Source organism: Clytia hemisphaerica, unplaced genomic scaffold, assembly GCF_902728285.1.
Source record: "Clytia hemisphaerica strain Z4C2 unplaced genomic scaffold, Clytia hemisphaerica genome assembly, whole genome shotgun sequence".
NCBI lineage: Eukaryota > Metazoa > Cnidaria > Hydrozoa > Leptothecata > Clytiidae > Clytia > Clytia hemisphaerica.
This window is the reverse complement of record NW_027103421.1, coordinates 671,518-688,210: the sequence shown is the minus strand read 5'-3', so window position 1 is coordinate 688,210 and position 16,693 is coordinate 671,518. Positions and strand designations below refer to the sequence as shown.

At 35.6% G+C, this 16,693-nt stretch overlaps 1 protein-coding gene across 3 annotated transcripts in view; it reads left to right on the top strand.

The window, feature by feature from the left end:
* Positions 1-16,077, top strand: part of LOC136797845 (polycystin family receptor for egg jelly-like) — a 53,756-nt gene extending 37,679 nt beyond the window's left edge. For all 3 annotated transcript variants that reach the window (XM_067054428.1, XM_067054427.1, XM_067054429.1), the window contains 15 exons: positions 1,438-1,670; positions 2,162-2,380; positions 2,864-2,984; positions 3,487-3,649; positions 4,550-4,913; positions 5,609-5,846; positions 6,494-6,768; positions 7,783-8,244; positions 9,300-9,498; positions 10,394-10,626; positions 11,633-11,948; positions 12,403-12,546; positions 12,945-13,241; positions 14,193-14,396; positions 14,820-16,077. In XM_067054428.1, the coding sequence (XP_066910529.1) occupies positions 1,438-1,670; positions 2,162-2,380; positions 2,864-2,984; positions 3,487-3,649; positions 4,550-4,913; positions 5,609-5,846; positions 6,494-6,768; positions 7,783-8,244; positions 9,300-9,498; positions 10,394-10,626; positions 11,633-11,948; positions 12,403-12,546; positions 12,945-13,241; positions 14,193-14,396; positions 14,820-15,250 (3,899 nt within the window). In that variant the 3' untranslated portion in view covers positions 15,251-16,077. The remainder of the gene's footprint in view (positions 1-1,437; positions 1,671-2,161; positions 2,381-2,863; positions 2,985-3,486; positions 3,650-4,549; positions 4,914-5,608; positions 5,847-6,493; positions 6,769-7,782; positions 8,245-9,299; positions 9,499-10,393; positions 10,627-11,632; positions 11,949-12,402; positions 12,547-12,944; positions 13,242-14,192; positions 14,397-14,819) is intronic.
* The last annotated feature ends 616 nt before the right edge of the window (positions 16,078-16,693 follow it).

Below are 16,693 nucleotides of genomic sequence, written 5' to 3'. Positions count from 1 at the left end.
CTTTGTTATTATGACAGAAAGCAGACAGAAGAAGGAAAAGAAAAATGGATGATTTATTTTGCAATTGTAAAAATACCTGTTGTAGAAAAGATTCCAATCTCAGAAAAGGATGTCCCTGCAAAAACAAGGGTTGTCAAATGCTCAGAAAAGTGTTCTTGTGGGAAAAGAAAAAGAAGAGCCTATCCTGCATGAGATTATAAGCTAAGTTTATAGTTACAATTTCCAATTTAAAAAGCAATAATAATTCCCACATTTTAAAGAGTACAAAGTTCTTAGTAGTGGAAGCCAAGGGAAGATCAAACACCTATTTTATATTTCTATGAAATCCAAAAAATATGCATTGCATTACAGAAATCTTTATGATTGCTAACGAAATACTTAAATCATGGATCGAAACTTCGCAGACATCAACTTTGATAAGTCTCCTTTCAACTCCATACATTCCCAAAGAAATTGGTAAAATAAAAGACAACTACTAGACCATTAAATTAAAGTGAAAGAAACCACAGAGAAATACACATGTTCTTGCCGACATCTTGAAAAATATTATAAAAATAATCCGTAGGTTGTATCTCAGTGGCTGGAAAATGAATAATATAATCTGCAGACCTAGGCTTTAGTATAAAGCGCGCTGGTCTGTAAAATACACAAAACACAATCTACCGATTCTTAAAAACGAAAGGCTTCTATTGTTAAAACTCCCGCAATGTCCCTTTAAGAAAACTTTTCTTATCTAGACTTGGAAAAAGGATTTTTATAGGCCCAAATATGAAATACAAAATCTTCTCAAAAGCAAGTTCAAAAAATTGGGTCATTTCTCCTTAACCACCCCCTTCCCGAAAAGTTCAATCAAACTAGTGGCTATTCCTTTATCAAAATATATACACGCTTTTTTAATAAGAACTAGTAAGTTTTGGCTCAGGCTGGGTCGTTTTTAGTTTTTTTCAAATATTTGTAAATTTTTATGCTTAAATCTTCTTGCGATGTTCTCTACTTCAAGAACTTAAAATAGGTTTAAAATGTTAAAATAAGATCTGAAATCTGAGGCTCTGTTAATTTGTTCTTAGGTTTTGGCCAATTTTGAGCCTCGTGTTCCTATAAAATTGTTCTTATAAAAAAGCGTGTTCTTCTGGTTTATCCATTTGTCTTCCTGAAGTAATTTTCATTCCCATATACGCTATTTCGATCGTAGTCGCGCGGTCAGGCGCGTGCCACTTTATTATTTAATTTACCACCCTAGACTCAATCCAATCCTTTTTCTACACTTTTTTTCTATTGTCTTTTGGCGCGAAAAAAAGACTGGGACGGTTTTAGGGTAAAACAGACTAAAATATGCCCACGCGGCAATTGGCGGCTACGGTCAAAAAGATTAAGGAGGATCAATCTTATCAGCACTGTAAATCCTTTGATCTTTTTTTTGTTTTCAACTTTTTCTAGTGATGTGGAATTTCGATCAATACGCTTATGCATCACTGAGTAACAACAAAACTGAGCTCTATTTTCAATTCAATTACGAAGGACCGGTAGCCGATACATACAGCCAAAACAATCCGTTTAATTTTGATGAGATCGAATTCGCAGGAGCTTTTAATTATAGTTTAACGACGTTGTGTGCTTCATGTCGTTACGCTAATTTAACGACTAACACGTGGCAAGAAGATGGCTGTGAGGTAAGTTCCCGAATACCGTCGTTTTTAATAAGTTTCCCATTTCCACCCTAAGATTCGTGTCACTTTTCCGGAATATTTCCGCCATTTTTACGGGATAACTGGCATGACATTGGAAAGGGTTTCATTCTAAAGGTGCGGGAAATCTCACGAAACTGCCTAACGGAATTTGAAGCCTGTCAAATCCTACCAAAGTTGCGCGGCCTAGCGCGGTCCTGCTGGTCTTTACCCAAATGACAGATTGAAACTAAAATTGACACCTAAATTTCGAAAAAGATATCACTCGAAAAGAAAGTAATCGCTAGATTCAATCTGTCGTCAGAAATATGGCGAATATTCTAAGGCTTCACTTTTTCTTGCCTGAGAAAGGTTAAAGGTTCGATTCTAGCCTTTCGGACTTATGTTATACTTCATTAGTTTTATCCTGCATTTCCCTTATCTGCTGTATTTTGAAAATAAAAAAAACAAACATCAGTTCCTTTCTTCATTAACAGATTATTCCCGAGCGAACACGTTTATCAATGACATCTTGCGAATGTAATCATTTTACATCCTTTGGAAGTTTTGTGGTCAAACCAAATCCATTGAAACCGTTAACGTTGGCTGCTTTGAAAGATGGTTATGTGTTGCTAGTGACAGTGGGATCGATTTTATTACTTTATCTTGTGGGACTTCTTTTCACACGACGCGCAGATCGTGATGATTCTTCAAAGGTAGGCTGACCACAATCCCATCTCAGACTAAGTTCCTTTTCCGCATGCGTTTCCGTTTCCGTTTCCGCATGCGTTTCCGTTTCCGTTTCCGTTTCAGCAAAACATAAAAGATCAAGATGCTGGTCACAAAATGATTTCCAATTTTTTTCTATTGCTTAAGCAAGAAGTAATGATCTGAGTTTGAGTTTCAGCTCTCTAAGGTAGGCTAAAAGTGACAAAAAGTTGCAAAATCTACCCTTTTTTGAGGGTCAACTTTGCCCTTTTGGAACAGACTTTAACAAAATTGAGCGACTTTTCAAAAGGCTGAACAAAATTTTTGATTTTTTTGAAGTTTTTTGATTTCCGAAGTAATTATTTTATTTTTCTAAAGACCTTGCTCTGCTTTCAATATAATTATAACGAAAAGATTTTGACAAAAAGAAACTTTTTAGAAACTTTATAATATGAAAATATTATATAAAGATATCCCTCTATTTTATTTAGATTGGGGTCTGTCCGTTACCGGACAATCGACCGGAAGACCGGTACCTTTACGAAGTCACCGTAAATACGGGAAGCCGTAGAAGAGCGGGAACTACGTCAAACGTCTACTTCACATTATCTGGTAAAATTTCTGTCCGTCATTGAACTAAAATTGGATGCCTAGTGGATAAGAAGAAAGAAAATTTTTAGTGGACGGGATCTATAATCATGGTCGTAATATTTTAGAAAAAAATGAAATTCCCACGAATTTTCAAAACCACAAACGATTTGGTAGTGCTCTAAGTTAGGTTGGAAGGGTAGAGTTTTAAATTTGAGCTTTAACGCTAGACTTAACACTTAGGGTAGGAGCTTAGAATTTGAGGATCCAAAAGTTAAAAAATGGTCCAATAAGGACCTAAAAGAACGTGAACTTTGCGACCCATAGAGAGACTAATTTAAATTTTTCGGATTTTTGCGACCCTTAGAGAGTCTTTGAAAGGTGAAAAAACCGACCCTTGCCGTCCATTTTTGCCTAAGTACCCCTTCGCGCAGATATCTAGGAAATTCTAATAAACTGGCTAAAAGAAGATCAAAAAGTCAATTTCAGTCTCTTTTCTTTGAAATCTAATTTTGATTCTTCCTAGGTGATCTGGGTGACACGGGTGTTCGTGTTTTAAAAGATCCGAAACGGAGAACATTTCAACGTTCCTCCTCAGATGTTTTTGTCATGACAACTGCAGGGAGTTTGGGTGATTTGACTTATTTGAAGGTCTGGCACGATAACAAAGGTGGAGGCTGGTACCTAAGGTGAGTCGTTTCAACATCCAGTTAACATCCATTGTCCATAGATTTATAAAGCCCGAAGGGCTAGATGTCGTGCTTTAAACTCTTTCAAGCAAAAAAAATGGATATCGCAAAAAATATTGATGTTATTGTTTTCGAAAACCCGTGAAGCTTCTTATTGGTCAAGCGCTGAAATTCTATTGTAATGTCTCATGGCTTAGCTAGGATTTCCTACCTAACCTTGGCACACTTTTCAGCCAAAGCACGACATTTAACCCTTCAGGCTTTACAAATCTATGCCATTGCCTCCATGAAGCTTTAAATAGATAGTTTAAGTAAGTATTTTACGGTGATAAGTAAACTCGTTTTTAGTCCTTTAGTACTTCTGATACCGCTCATGAATGTACCACGCTCATCAGTGAAATCATAAAATGGTGCAACTTGCTCTAGGATAAGAGATTGCTATGTTTGCTTATTCAAACTTCTATCATTCAAATCTTTCTTTAATTCGAATCTCTTTTTAATTTGAGCAAAAAGGAGTTTCCGTTCTAGTTCGGATTACCGAGAATCAACTTTAAAGGGATAATCAGATGGTTTGTAATATTTGGCATGTGGGATCTTTCTATTATCCTGAGCAAAATCTCAAAATATTTTTGCCTAACTATTTTCCAAACTCGAGATATTAAAATTACAAGTTTTTGGCTTTTAGTAATGAAAACAATAGAATTTTCAACATGAGAACTGTGTATGAACCCATTTTCTAAAATTTCAAATTTTGATATCTCGATTTAAAAATATTGTTACACAAAAATACTTTGAGGTTTTACTAAGGACCACAGAAGGTTTCTGTAATCTAAATATTTCAAACTATCTGATTATCCATCTCTTTAATGAAAACCTCATTTTCTAACTTTCTCTCTTCAGGAGCTTAGAAATTATTGATCTACAAACGGAAGAAAGATTCGTATTTATTGCCGGACGTTGGTTATCGGTCGATCAAAGCGACGGATTACTTGAATGTTCACTCCCTGTTGCCGGTGCTATCGAACTCAAAGATTTCAATTACATTTTCTCCGCCAAATCAAGACGTGATCTATCAGACGCCCATATATGGTTTTCCATCTACGCGCGACCGCCGCGGTCAAATTTCACACGAAGTCAGCGGTTGTCAGTGGGAGTTAGTTTATTGTTTACAGCTATGGTAGCAAGTTGCATGTTTTTCGGTTTGGGAAGAGGTGATCCGGCCGAAGAAAATCGGATCGGAAATTTTTCCTTTACTTGGAAACAGGTTTGTATGTTTCGTGTTTTTACATATGTTTATGGGGTTGCATTATCATGCGAACTTTTTCGTTCTTTGCAAGCCCAGAGAATTCCGTATAAAAATCCAGCGACAAAAATAGGTAATAGCTTTGAAGTAGAAGGAAAGAAGATAGGACGGAAGGATGTTCTTGCTAGCACGGGCCCAATCTCAGGATAGTTGTCTAGGAAAATTATAGCGTACCAGAAACCGCTGACTTTGCTTGCGACACAACAGAGCCATGTCATATCGACGATACTAATCGAATACGGGGGAGGAAACAATTGCTCTCTCTCGTACTTATCCATGCGGGCAACGTCACCACTCCAGAGACAATGTCTGCCATACCCAATCAGATGTACCCAATTTTCATAGTTTTGAACTGGGTATACATAGTAGGATCCAAGGAGCGCTTCGGTCCACGAACGATTTCCTAGCATCCTGTATTCATGATATGCACCACTGCAATGTCTTCTGACATTACGTCACGGAACCAATAGCTCATTGGTTTGAAGTGACGTAAAAGCAGTCAATACGTCACTTTCAACCAATCAGCTATTGGGTGGAACGGAAGACATCGCAATGGTGCATATCCTGTATAGAGGAGGTCAACTAATTATGGTTTAGGAAAAATTAATAAAGTCTCAATCACTGGTAACAAATAACACTTTGAACATCTTTTTTAGGTCTACATCGCAATTATCAGTGCTTGCATTACCATTCCAATCAATGTCATCTTGGTCGGCCTCTTCAGGTCTATACGGCCCGCTCGCGTCGATCTTGGTGAGTCGTTCACACCGTCGATTACATCATCACATTACAAGAATGAAGGTTACGAAGGTTTCGATACCGATTCGGAAATTTACGAGATGACGGAGAATCGTATCGACTCGTCTTCACCATCTAACGAGAAACTAATCAAAGGTAGCGGTCTGTTTAATTTTTGATACCCTCCCTTTTTCTGTGTCTCGAAGACCCGCTGGATACGTCTTTTTCAAATATTGGTTTAAGCCCCCTTTATGGGCGTTGTATCGGAGATTACATTCCTTATCTCGTGAACTTTTTTATAAAACTCTCAAATATTGAGATCCCTGTCAAGAATGAAGCGTTGGAACTGCACAATAATCGACAAAATACAACCATAATATAGGCGTCTTTTTAAAGTTTAAAATCACATCCAGTTCAAGAAGTGCATTCCCAGCTGGCACACAACGTTGTTTCAACGTTTATCTTATGTTCATATCGTCCATATAACGTTAGATGAACGTTGAAACAACGTTGTGTGCCAGCTGGGTTTGATGATGTCCGAATTTTTGTTCACTTCGAACTCGAACGAGGAGACCAATTTCGAATTAGAGAGAGATTCGAGAAAAAGAAAATATTTTAAGAGGGCTTCCTTTTGAGGGGAACTGAGAATTAGTTCGAATTATAGGAAAAATTCGAATCATAGAAATTCAAACTAGTTAGTGGACTATACTAATTCGAATTTCAATGATTCGAATTTTTCCTATAATTGTATTGTATTGTATTGTATATAATGTATTGAGATTTTTTATACTTTCATCCACTAGATGGTCTTCGCCGACAAGACAGTTTACATTTGACATTGAGCCCAAACCAAACAACCATTACCGACAAGAACTCCAAAACAGATCCCAAGAAATACGAAAAGTCCAAGAAAACCAAGAAACGTGAACCATTTTATTTGCCTCATTGGGTTATTTATCCAGCATGGTGTTTGAATCTGATTGTGATTTTCGGATGTGCTTTCATTGTCGTTTGGTATGGTATCTCATTTGGAAATAAAACATCTTTGGATTGGCTTGCATCCGTTTCTATTGGTCTGGTAAGATTTTTACTTAAGATAATTGAGCTAGGACTTTGAGAAATATTGGTTTTAGTAGAACGTTGGGGAGGGAAAAATGATGATTTTAATAGACAATGACCCTGACTAACAAAACTACAAGAGTATGTGTTAGACTGCTTCAAACAATGTCCGAATTTAGAAAGTAAATATCGAGGGGTAAATCACTTGAAAAAAGGTGTAAGATACTTTCTGACTTTTTGAATTTTCATTTGACTTTTTGACTTTTTTTTAACTTTTATTTGACTTTTTGACTCTTTTCAAACTTCCATTTTGACTTTTTCCCGACAAAAACGCCCATCGCCTTCGGGCGCCTAAGATTTTCCGCCCAAATCTGTCAAAAACGCCAACCGCCCATAAATTTTGCTCCACCCATCCGCCCATTCAAGAAACTTTTTGACTTTTACAAGACTTTTTATTGACTTTTATTTGACTTTTTGACTTTTTTCTAAAATTTTTTGACTTTTTCTTTGACTTTTTGACTTTTTTTTGACTTTTTTGACTTTTTTTTTGACTTTTTGACTTTTTTTTGGACTTTTTGTAGAGGTGTACGATCATTTTTCGAGTGATTTACCCCTCGGTAAATATATTTCCTGGTGGTTTGACTAGTAACTGTTGTCCAGAGGTACTAGGTTTGGAGCGGGTATCTGCGGACCGACCTAAAAAGACCTGATTTTAGTGGAAAAGTGAAATTTTCGAAAAACTCCCTACCATTTAAAAAAGAAATAATACTTAAATTTTCAGACCTGTAGAGAGACTAATTTAAAATTTATCGATTTTTATAGCCCTTGGAGAGACTTTGAAAGGTCTTGACCCTTATCGTCCGCGCATACCCAGCACTCATTTTTGTCCCCCCCAGTCTGTTGTTTATTCATTCTTGACTATTAGGTTTTTGTCAACTATTTATCTACCCTATAACTATAAGAAAAGGCAAGACAAAGGAACAATCTTCTAACTTACTAACTGACTATCGACATATCATTCTTTGGTTTCCAGGTGCAAGACATCCTTGTCATTCAACCACTGAAAGTATTTTTCGTCGCTTTATTTGTCGCTCTTATCGTCAAAAAGTTGGACGACGAAGAACGAAGTGAAATCGAAAAACACGTCAAAACGCTCGCTAAAAACGAAACATGGCTTCATACGTCACTCGAAGAACGAGATAAAACGACTATTTTTGATCGAATCGATACTGAAACCGCCGAACCTCCGAATAAGGAGAAACTGGACCGCATGCGGGCCGCGCGGTTGAAAGAGATCAAGATGAACGCCATTAGTCGTGAGATTCTACTCTATCTATTCTTTACGTGCATTGTATTTATTCTTGGTTTTATGACACGTGACTATCGATCGTTTTATCAAACACGTGACTTAGAAGAATTGATGTTGCTGAAAACGAGAACGGATGAGGATAAAAGCATTTTGAAGAGATATGCACCACCCTTCCCATTCAGAAAGGTGAGGTATTGTTTTTTGAAAGGTTTCTCATAAATACTTGATCGGTTTCGGTGGAAAGATTTACAAGAAAATATAACCTTAAACCTTAGACAAACCCACCAAATCTTTATGTCATCACTGTACAATGAAAAGACTCCCCCAAAGATTCACCCAAGTGATCTTAGAATCGACCGGAGAATCGTAAGCAACGGTTTTTGTGCACTTGAAATTTTGGCGGAAAGAAAATTTGTTAACGGAATTACCCAAGATTTGGAAAATTAAATATCCACCAAATTTAAATAATTTCATTAATTTCTAAAGTGTGGGCTATTTTATTGCTAAAGGAAGGATTTTTGCTCAAAATGATCATGCAACCGCCAAATTTAATTTGTCCAGTTATCCGCCAAATTAAACTCCCTCCAAGTTTTTCGACCATCAGAAAAATTAAATTCGCGCCTAAATTTCTTCCTATATGGTAGAATATCTTGCCGAAGATTGTAGTGTCTGTTACTCTACACGTTTTTTTTATAATAAGGCTTCGATAGCAAAAATATTAAGAACAAGTTGAGAACGTTTTAAGGCTTTGAGGAACCTAAAACACCCGATTTCTTTGGAAGTGTGGGCTATTTTATTGCTAAAGTAAGGATTTTTGCTCAAAATGATCATGCAACCGCCAAATTAAATTTGTCCAGTTATCCGCCAAATTAAACTCCCTCCAAGTTTTTCGACCATCAGAAAAATTAAATTCGCGCCTAAATTTCTTCCTATATGGTAGAATATCTTGCCGAAGATTGTAGTGTCTGTTACTCTACACGTTTTTTAAATAAGGCTTCGATAGCAAAAATATTAAGAACAAGTTGAGAACGTTTTAAGGCTTTGAGGAACCTAAAACACCCGATTTCTTAGGAAAATGGACAAAAATTCTCAAAAAATAGCGAAAATAAGAACATGTTGAGATCATTTTTAGGTTTAAGACTCAAAAAGTTAAGAATAATCAAAGGCTTCAAAAATTTTGGATGTTCTTTTAAGATTACGTGTATTTATGCCAACCTAATTCATTCTGTTTTCCTTTATAGACTCACAGACATGAACATTTTTGGAACTGGGTTGAAGGCTTCTTATTACCAGAACTCTTCCCAGAGAAATGGTTCAATATTTCTGAAGAGTTTAATTATGATAAAAACGTCTTCTTATTCCCTAACAAACTTTTCTTGAATGATATGAACTCCAAAGTTGTGACTGGAATACGATTGAGACAAGTACGAGTTGAAAAAGGTACGTTTTAGTTTTTCAGTACTGCCTAGCTAGATTTCTTTCATTTCGCTGAGACAAATAGATCTTGAAAAGAGCTTTCCAACGAACCCGAACTTGACCCATTTTACTTTTGCCAAAACCATAGTCTAGCAAGCTAGACGACTAATTTATACATAGTAGAAATAAAGCAAAAAGTAATGAATGGAACAATTTTACAAAACTAAACCCCGTATTATTATTAGTAGTATTGGTATTACTAGTATTACACGCATTATAAACGACTCCAGTCTACCAAAACCAAAAAAGATTGCATTTGAAAGAGATAATAGATAAACCTTAATTTTAATGTGTCATTTATCGAATTGCATTTGAAATTGAAGTTTGCGTACCATGACTTTAAATAAGTTCTCAAATTTCTGTTTCCCACAGTAAGGATTTAAAGAGTATTCGGAAAAATTGATTGAAATACATATTTTCGGTTGCAAGAATCAGTAGAATCTCATCTGAAAAGTTTTGTTTTGTCGGAGTGTTGTCGGAGTGTTGTATTGGAACGAACTAAAAAAACACAGGATTGATGAAAGAAGTCCGAAAGAAATCCAGTCTTTGGGTTATCCCTTTTTTAACAACCTGCTTATCAAAATTAATTTCTTTGTTATGCGTGGTGCTAAAAGAATGAACAATCTGTTTCTGTTATGAAATTTAAGATATGTTAATTTTTATTGTACATAACGTCACAATTACGTCTATCTAACATTCAGATAACGTCAGACGTACGTTAAAAGATCATTGTGCAAATGTTTCGAAATCATTCGTAAAATACATAAGTGAGAAAAAATGTATGTAAATTTATTCTGATGATCACCACTCTACCAGTGGGGTCTGATCCTGCTGTAACTTTCATTCTCATTTTCTTCAGATTCTTGCATCAAAGCCGAAGAAGTCAGACCATTTATCAACATCGACTGCGCTACGGGATATAGTGCCGCCCGAGAAACACGTAACGATTATAATTACAATTGGAGTCAGCCAAAAACGTATAAGCGATCCATTAACCCTAGTGATATGCCGTGGCGCTATCAATCGTGGAGCGATCTGGATGGTTATCCGATGTGGGCGGAGCTTGATACATACTACGGTGGTGGATATGTGGTAAGATTTTTCTTTTTTCTCTCGTGAAATTGTACTAAAAAAGTTCACTGGAGGAATTCCTAAGGAAAAGTAGACGATAATAAAAAAGACCTTGTTTACGCCTCTGATACAATCATGGTCAAAATATATTGAGATTTTAGTGTATTTCAACGTTTTCTCAGAATTTAAAGTTCGGGCGCTTTTACTTTCTTTCATTCATTGAATATTCTGATTTTGGAGGGATCCGTTGGCTTCTAGACTATATTCCAAGATTTATTGGAGCAAATTTGAGCTTTCAAATCCTGAGATCCTAAGTCTCATGTTAAATCTTAGAGTTAAAACTTTACTTTCCAAATGTAGTTTAAGGCGCTTAAAATTTACTTGTAGGGTTTAAAATTTCTCAGGGAAATCCTCTTTGTCTCAAATATTTTCTCTGTGATTGTAGCTCTTACAAGATACCGGGTCCCTGAAGTTAAAGCGAACTTTCTTGAGATTTTTCAATGCCAAGAGATAATAGATAAACCTTAATTTTAATGGGTCATTTATCGAATTTGGTCAATTATATCAAAAGTTATGTTCGGATGAATAAAAAAGTTACTTTCAGAAAGTGCTCAAAAATGTCAACAGTGGTCCAAGACCTTAGCCTATCAATCGGTGAAAGATTATTTCTAGTCATGCCAATACTAGTTAGGCTAAACCCCAAGTTTGATATTAACTTTTACCAAAATATTTTCCGAATTAAATTTGGTATACCACATTATAGTAAAAAATCTTAGTGTTTTCAAAATGAAGATCAGAAAGATGAAGGGTTGTCCCGTCTGCGAATTTACAGGCTTATATATTCTTACGATGTTCTTTAATACGCTTAGTTTTTTACTAGAATCTGTTGAAGTCAGCACTGTCTTAGTGGTTTCTGAAACCTGAGGCTCAGATTATTCTTAACTTGTTCTTAGGTTTTGGCCAATTTTCAGCCTCTTGTTCTTATAAAAAAGCGTGTAGCAGTATCTCAAAATCATTTCTTTTACAGGTGGAACTTTTCCCCAAATGGAACAACAAAGCTAACCTTGAGAATCTCAAGAAACGTCGATGGGTGGACCGTCATACCAGAGCTGTCATTGTCGAATTTGCTATCTATAACGGAAACACCAATTATTTTGATTCCGTCAACATTATCTTTGAGTTCCCACCCGGCGGTGGTATAGTTCATTATCATTCGGTGATCACCTTTAAGATGTACCGATACACCGATCAATATGCGTTTTTCATGATCCTGTGCGAAGTCATGTTTATATGTTTCATGATCATGTTCGCCATAAGAGAATCTAAAGTCTTCTACAGGACAGGTATACTTTTTTTTTCTTTTTTTTTTTCTCTATCATTCGACCTTCAAGAATTATTGGTGATGACTTGTCCTAACTTTAGATGTAATTTCTTTACCTCAATGAGCTTCTACATGTCTTGCTTTAAAGATAAAATCACGTCATTAGAAATTGAAAAAGTGTATTATACATTCAATTCATGTGTATATGAAAGAGCGTTTGTCTGAATCACAGACCTCTATAGATATAAAAAATAAAAAACTCCTTCGTTAGAGAATGAGCAGTGCCCTACAAGTTCATCATTTTTCATTATTACCAATAGCGTAGAGAATTTGCTTAAAAGAGTGCAATGACACTGGAGACTTGGCAATAAAAATGCTTTCATCGCCTGTGTATTTTGTACTATATTCTATTTTGTTTTTCAGCTGCTCCATCCTGCTTATGATTTTCAAAACTAAATTAATTTTTCTTATCTTAGGAATGCCATACTTCAAAGAGTTTTGGAATTTGGTCGAATTTGCCAACATCATTTTATCCATTCTGGCTGTTTTCTTCAACTTTTATCGTGACCATTTGGTTAAAAAGCTTCTGTCACGGTTGCCACGAAACGAACGTTCGCCAGGTCAGTAATAAATATAGAATGCACCCCCCTGAGCTTAAAGGGGTGGCTAAACTATTTTTGCTTGATTGGAACTGTATTTTCTTTAAATACTGAGGGATAGCTTGCTAGTGGGGCCGAGTGTTGTGTAATAGAATTGGGGGCAGAGCTGAGGTTACAAATCTCTTAACTATATTAAGAACATCAGGTTTCAATGGCTAAAATATTAAGAGCATTTTAAGGCTTTGAGGACTTTAAAGCTCCCGATTTCTTATGAAAATAGGCAAAAGAATACTCCCGAAATAAAACCTTGATGTTTCTTTTCTGAATTTCTAATAAAAATACGAATCCTGAAAGGGTTTGAAACCTGAAATTACATTACGTCTATAAATATTATTTCCGACTTTTTCATTATTTTCTAGACAAGTACATTAATCTTCAATTTGCTGCATATTGGGACCTGGTTTTCACCTACATCGTGGCCCTCATTTGTTTCTTCGTCACCTTAAAGTTCATCAAACTGTTACGATTTAACCGTCGAATTTCGATGTTATCATCGACACTTAAGAGAGCCTGGTATCCACTCATGATGTTTGGTATTTGTTTTGGTTTGGTGCTGGCTTCGGCAACAATGTCAGCTACGTTGATATTTGGTGGTAATTTGTATGGATACAGATCTATCGGACATTCAGTATCTTCGATCGTCAGTTTGTTACTTGGTAAATTTCTTTGTTTTTTTTTAATAGTTGTTATATACTATCGTGTCTAGGAGGGGGATATAGGCCTGTGTATTTCTGTGTATATCTGAGTCGATTTGTATTTTACAGACCAGAATGTAAATTTGATAAAATCACATATTGACCGATTGCCTTTAAATTTGTTTCTGAAGGCTATTTTGTCACATAAAAGAGACAAGTACCGGAAAAAATTAGTATTGGTAATTAGTATTTGGTACTTTGCAGACCGGTCTGTAAAATACACGTCGACTCCCCACTAGATTTCAGGAATTGCTGGAGCTTTTGACTTGAAATTTTCACTAGTTCTAGATATTGACCATCTAAGACACTGTGCAAAAGTGGTCCGTACTGTACCTGAAATAGCCATTCTCAGCATAACCACTGCTCCGGTTTCGCTAGAATTTTAGCTGTGAGCTTATATATTATCAATAATTGTCAAAATATTAAGTCAATAGTATTAACAACTCCTTTGATACAGTAACCTAGGGCTGATTTAGTGCAATTTTGGGCCGGTCTGTAAAGTACACGATACCAGTAGGTGGCGAAAAATTAATCCTCCGCCCCACAAAAAACATGTGGATTTGCAAAATTTCTAGTCAATAGACCTTATTGGAGTTTTTGATTTTTCTAAAAAAGCGATGCATTGTGGGATTGTTTCGAGTGTATTACAATAGAATTCTCTCGAGGAATTCCTAAGAGATTTCTATTGTAATACACTCGAAACAATTCCAAAATGCATCGCTTTTTTAGAAAAATCAAAAACCTCGATAAGGTATATTGGACAAACATTTCTATTAACCCGTCTGCCCCAGTTTGCTTTCTGCTCATTACATTTTTTTTATTATAATCTTTAAACTAGCGGTGTTGATAAAAATCAAGAACGTGCGATTAAAAACTGCTTCAAATTTTTCCTTTCCACATTTCTCCATCTAGGTAAATTCAGTTACTATCAATTTGAATCGACCAACCGTGTACTTGGTCCAGTGTTCTTTTTATCATTCAACGTGTTTGTCAATTGGATTATTATGAATATGTTCATATCTATCTTGAATGATGTTTTGATTGAAGTCCATACTGATGTTAAACTTCAAAACAATGATTATGAAATGGTCGATTATATGTTGGACAGTGTGAAAAGTAAGTACTAAGTCTAAACTATTAGTACAGTTAGTACAAATTGCATCCTGGGAAAAATCTGTTGCTCTAATATAGCAGATAAATTCAAATCATAAAGATCACCATCATTCAAATTTTAAGTCATTTTGATGTTAAATTAAAAATTCAATTATTAAATTCTTTCGACATTTGACGTCACTTGAATGTGATATATTCAAACCCATGGCCATGGAATAGATTAGATTCGGTGTACAAACTAAAGAATAAGTGGCTAAGCTGAGATTGAAAATGGCACGATTCGATGTCCTATAGTTCTAACATAGATAAACATAGAATAAACACCTTTTCATTCGGCTTTGCCGACAGTCGCTAACAAAATATACTCTTTTTTACATAATTACTGTATAACTTATCAGCGTAAATATATATTTACAATTATTTCAGGTTGGTTTGGATTCTCACAGTCTTCCAAACAGAAAGCTGTTATGCAGGACGCATGGGAAGAAGATAGAGAAGAAGCTGATAATCTGGCTAACAGTCTAGTCAAATCTTCACAAATGCGCATGTCCCGAATGTCACGCCGTTCGCGCTATTCTCTTCGTTCTCAAGCACGCTCCATCACATCCATCAAGCAAGAAATTAAACGCGAAGCGCGTGCCAAGGAAAAGATGTATGAGTACTCAAGTCTTCAAGATTACAGTGCTATCTATGGTGGTGGAAATTCGAGAGTTTTTAACACGGATCTGACCTTCTTGATGGTCGAAGATGAAAATGACGACAAGTTTATTGATGAGACTCTAAATAAATTTGTTAATTGTGTCAGCTTCTTGAATAATGACGAAATGGGACAAACGAAACCCAAGAGCTACAAATGAAAATATTAATTTAAGTATGCTAATAGATTTTGAGTTTATTTTTGTTGCTAATGTAATATTGACTAATGTTGAGTTGGCACACGACGTCCAAATGACGTAAAAACTGCGATCCGTGACTATCGTTGTGTTCCAGCTATGATATGTGCAGTTGATTCTCGCTAACTCTTGAACTCGAACAGGGAATCTGATTTGTTCAAACTACAAACAGAGATATTATAAAAAGTACTGCTTTTACGAAGGTTTTTTCTTGGTGGGGACTGAAAATTAGTTTGAATTATAGAAAGATTCGAATAATAGAAATTCGAATTAGCAAGAGTGCACTGTATGGCTGAATTGGTAGTTGCTTAATGTTGTTATGATAGAACCAATAGGCTATAGACTAGATCTAATTTTTAACTAACAACTTTGTAAAAATATATTTGAATATGAAGCGAATGTAACTAGTATGATTTGTGGCCGGTTTCTACAGTCCGCATTGCCAGCTAAGGTCGAGGAAGCACGATGAAAAGGGAATACCAGAGTATTTTTGGACAGATTTCTCACATAAACTTGAGAATTTGAATATTCAATACCAGTCTTTTTTCATAATATTTGGAATGAGTTCCCTGCTTTTCCTACTCGCAGCGCATTCCATTTGTCTGCAGTCAAATCTTGAACTCGAGGATCTATTCAAGAATGAGACTAAATTGAAGAATTCTGTACTGAAGCCATAGTAAATTTGGTTGTCACTGAATCACGTAGTGAATGGGCTATTCCAGAAATAGTCTGTACCCCTTTGTTTAGGACGCGTCACGTCCAGGGTAGTCTGGAAAATGAAAAATCCAGGGCGATCGGTAAAATGAAAAATGAGAAAAAAGTCCAAAGAAGCCTTGAGAAATTGAACAAAAGAATCCAGGGGTCACCTTTCCTAAAAAGACCTCCGCAACGTGTAGAGGATACTATTTTTTTTCTGGAACAGCCCAATAATCTTTTGAATATTCTTCTTATACTTTTCATTGTCTCATTGGAAAAGAGTCGAGTCATGGTGTGTTTTTATTTTTACTAAACTAATAATGTTTGTTTGTATATGATGTGCTATTAGATATAGAAAAGTTATTTAGATTTGTAAAACTTATATTTTACTTAAAAATGAAATTATAAAATATAAAGATTGAGTTATTCCCAAAGATTTAATAATAATGAAATCTAAATGCGTTTAAAGATTTTGTTTTTAAATAAGAGTGATATCGTTTGCTTACTCATCAATTTCATTCACAAGCTTCTTCACATTGGATTGACACATATGTGGAGCAAGATTGGTCGGAAAGAGGAAAAGAAAAACGTTATTTTGTTTATATCAGCATAATATAACAATAAGAAGACACTGTCCTTATATGAAATATGTGTCTGATATGAAACGGGAAGAACAGTCATGTAAAAATAAAAACTTTAACCTCGACCACC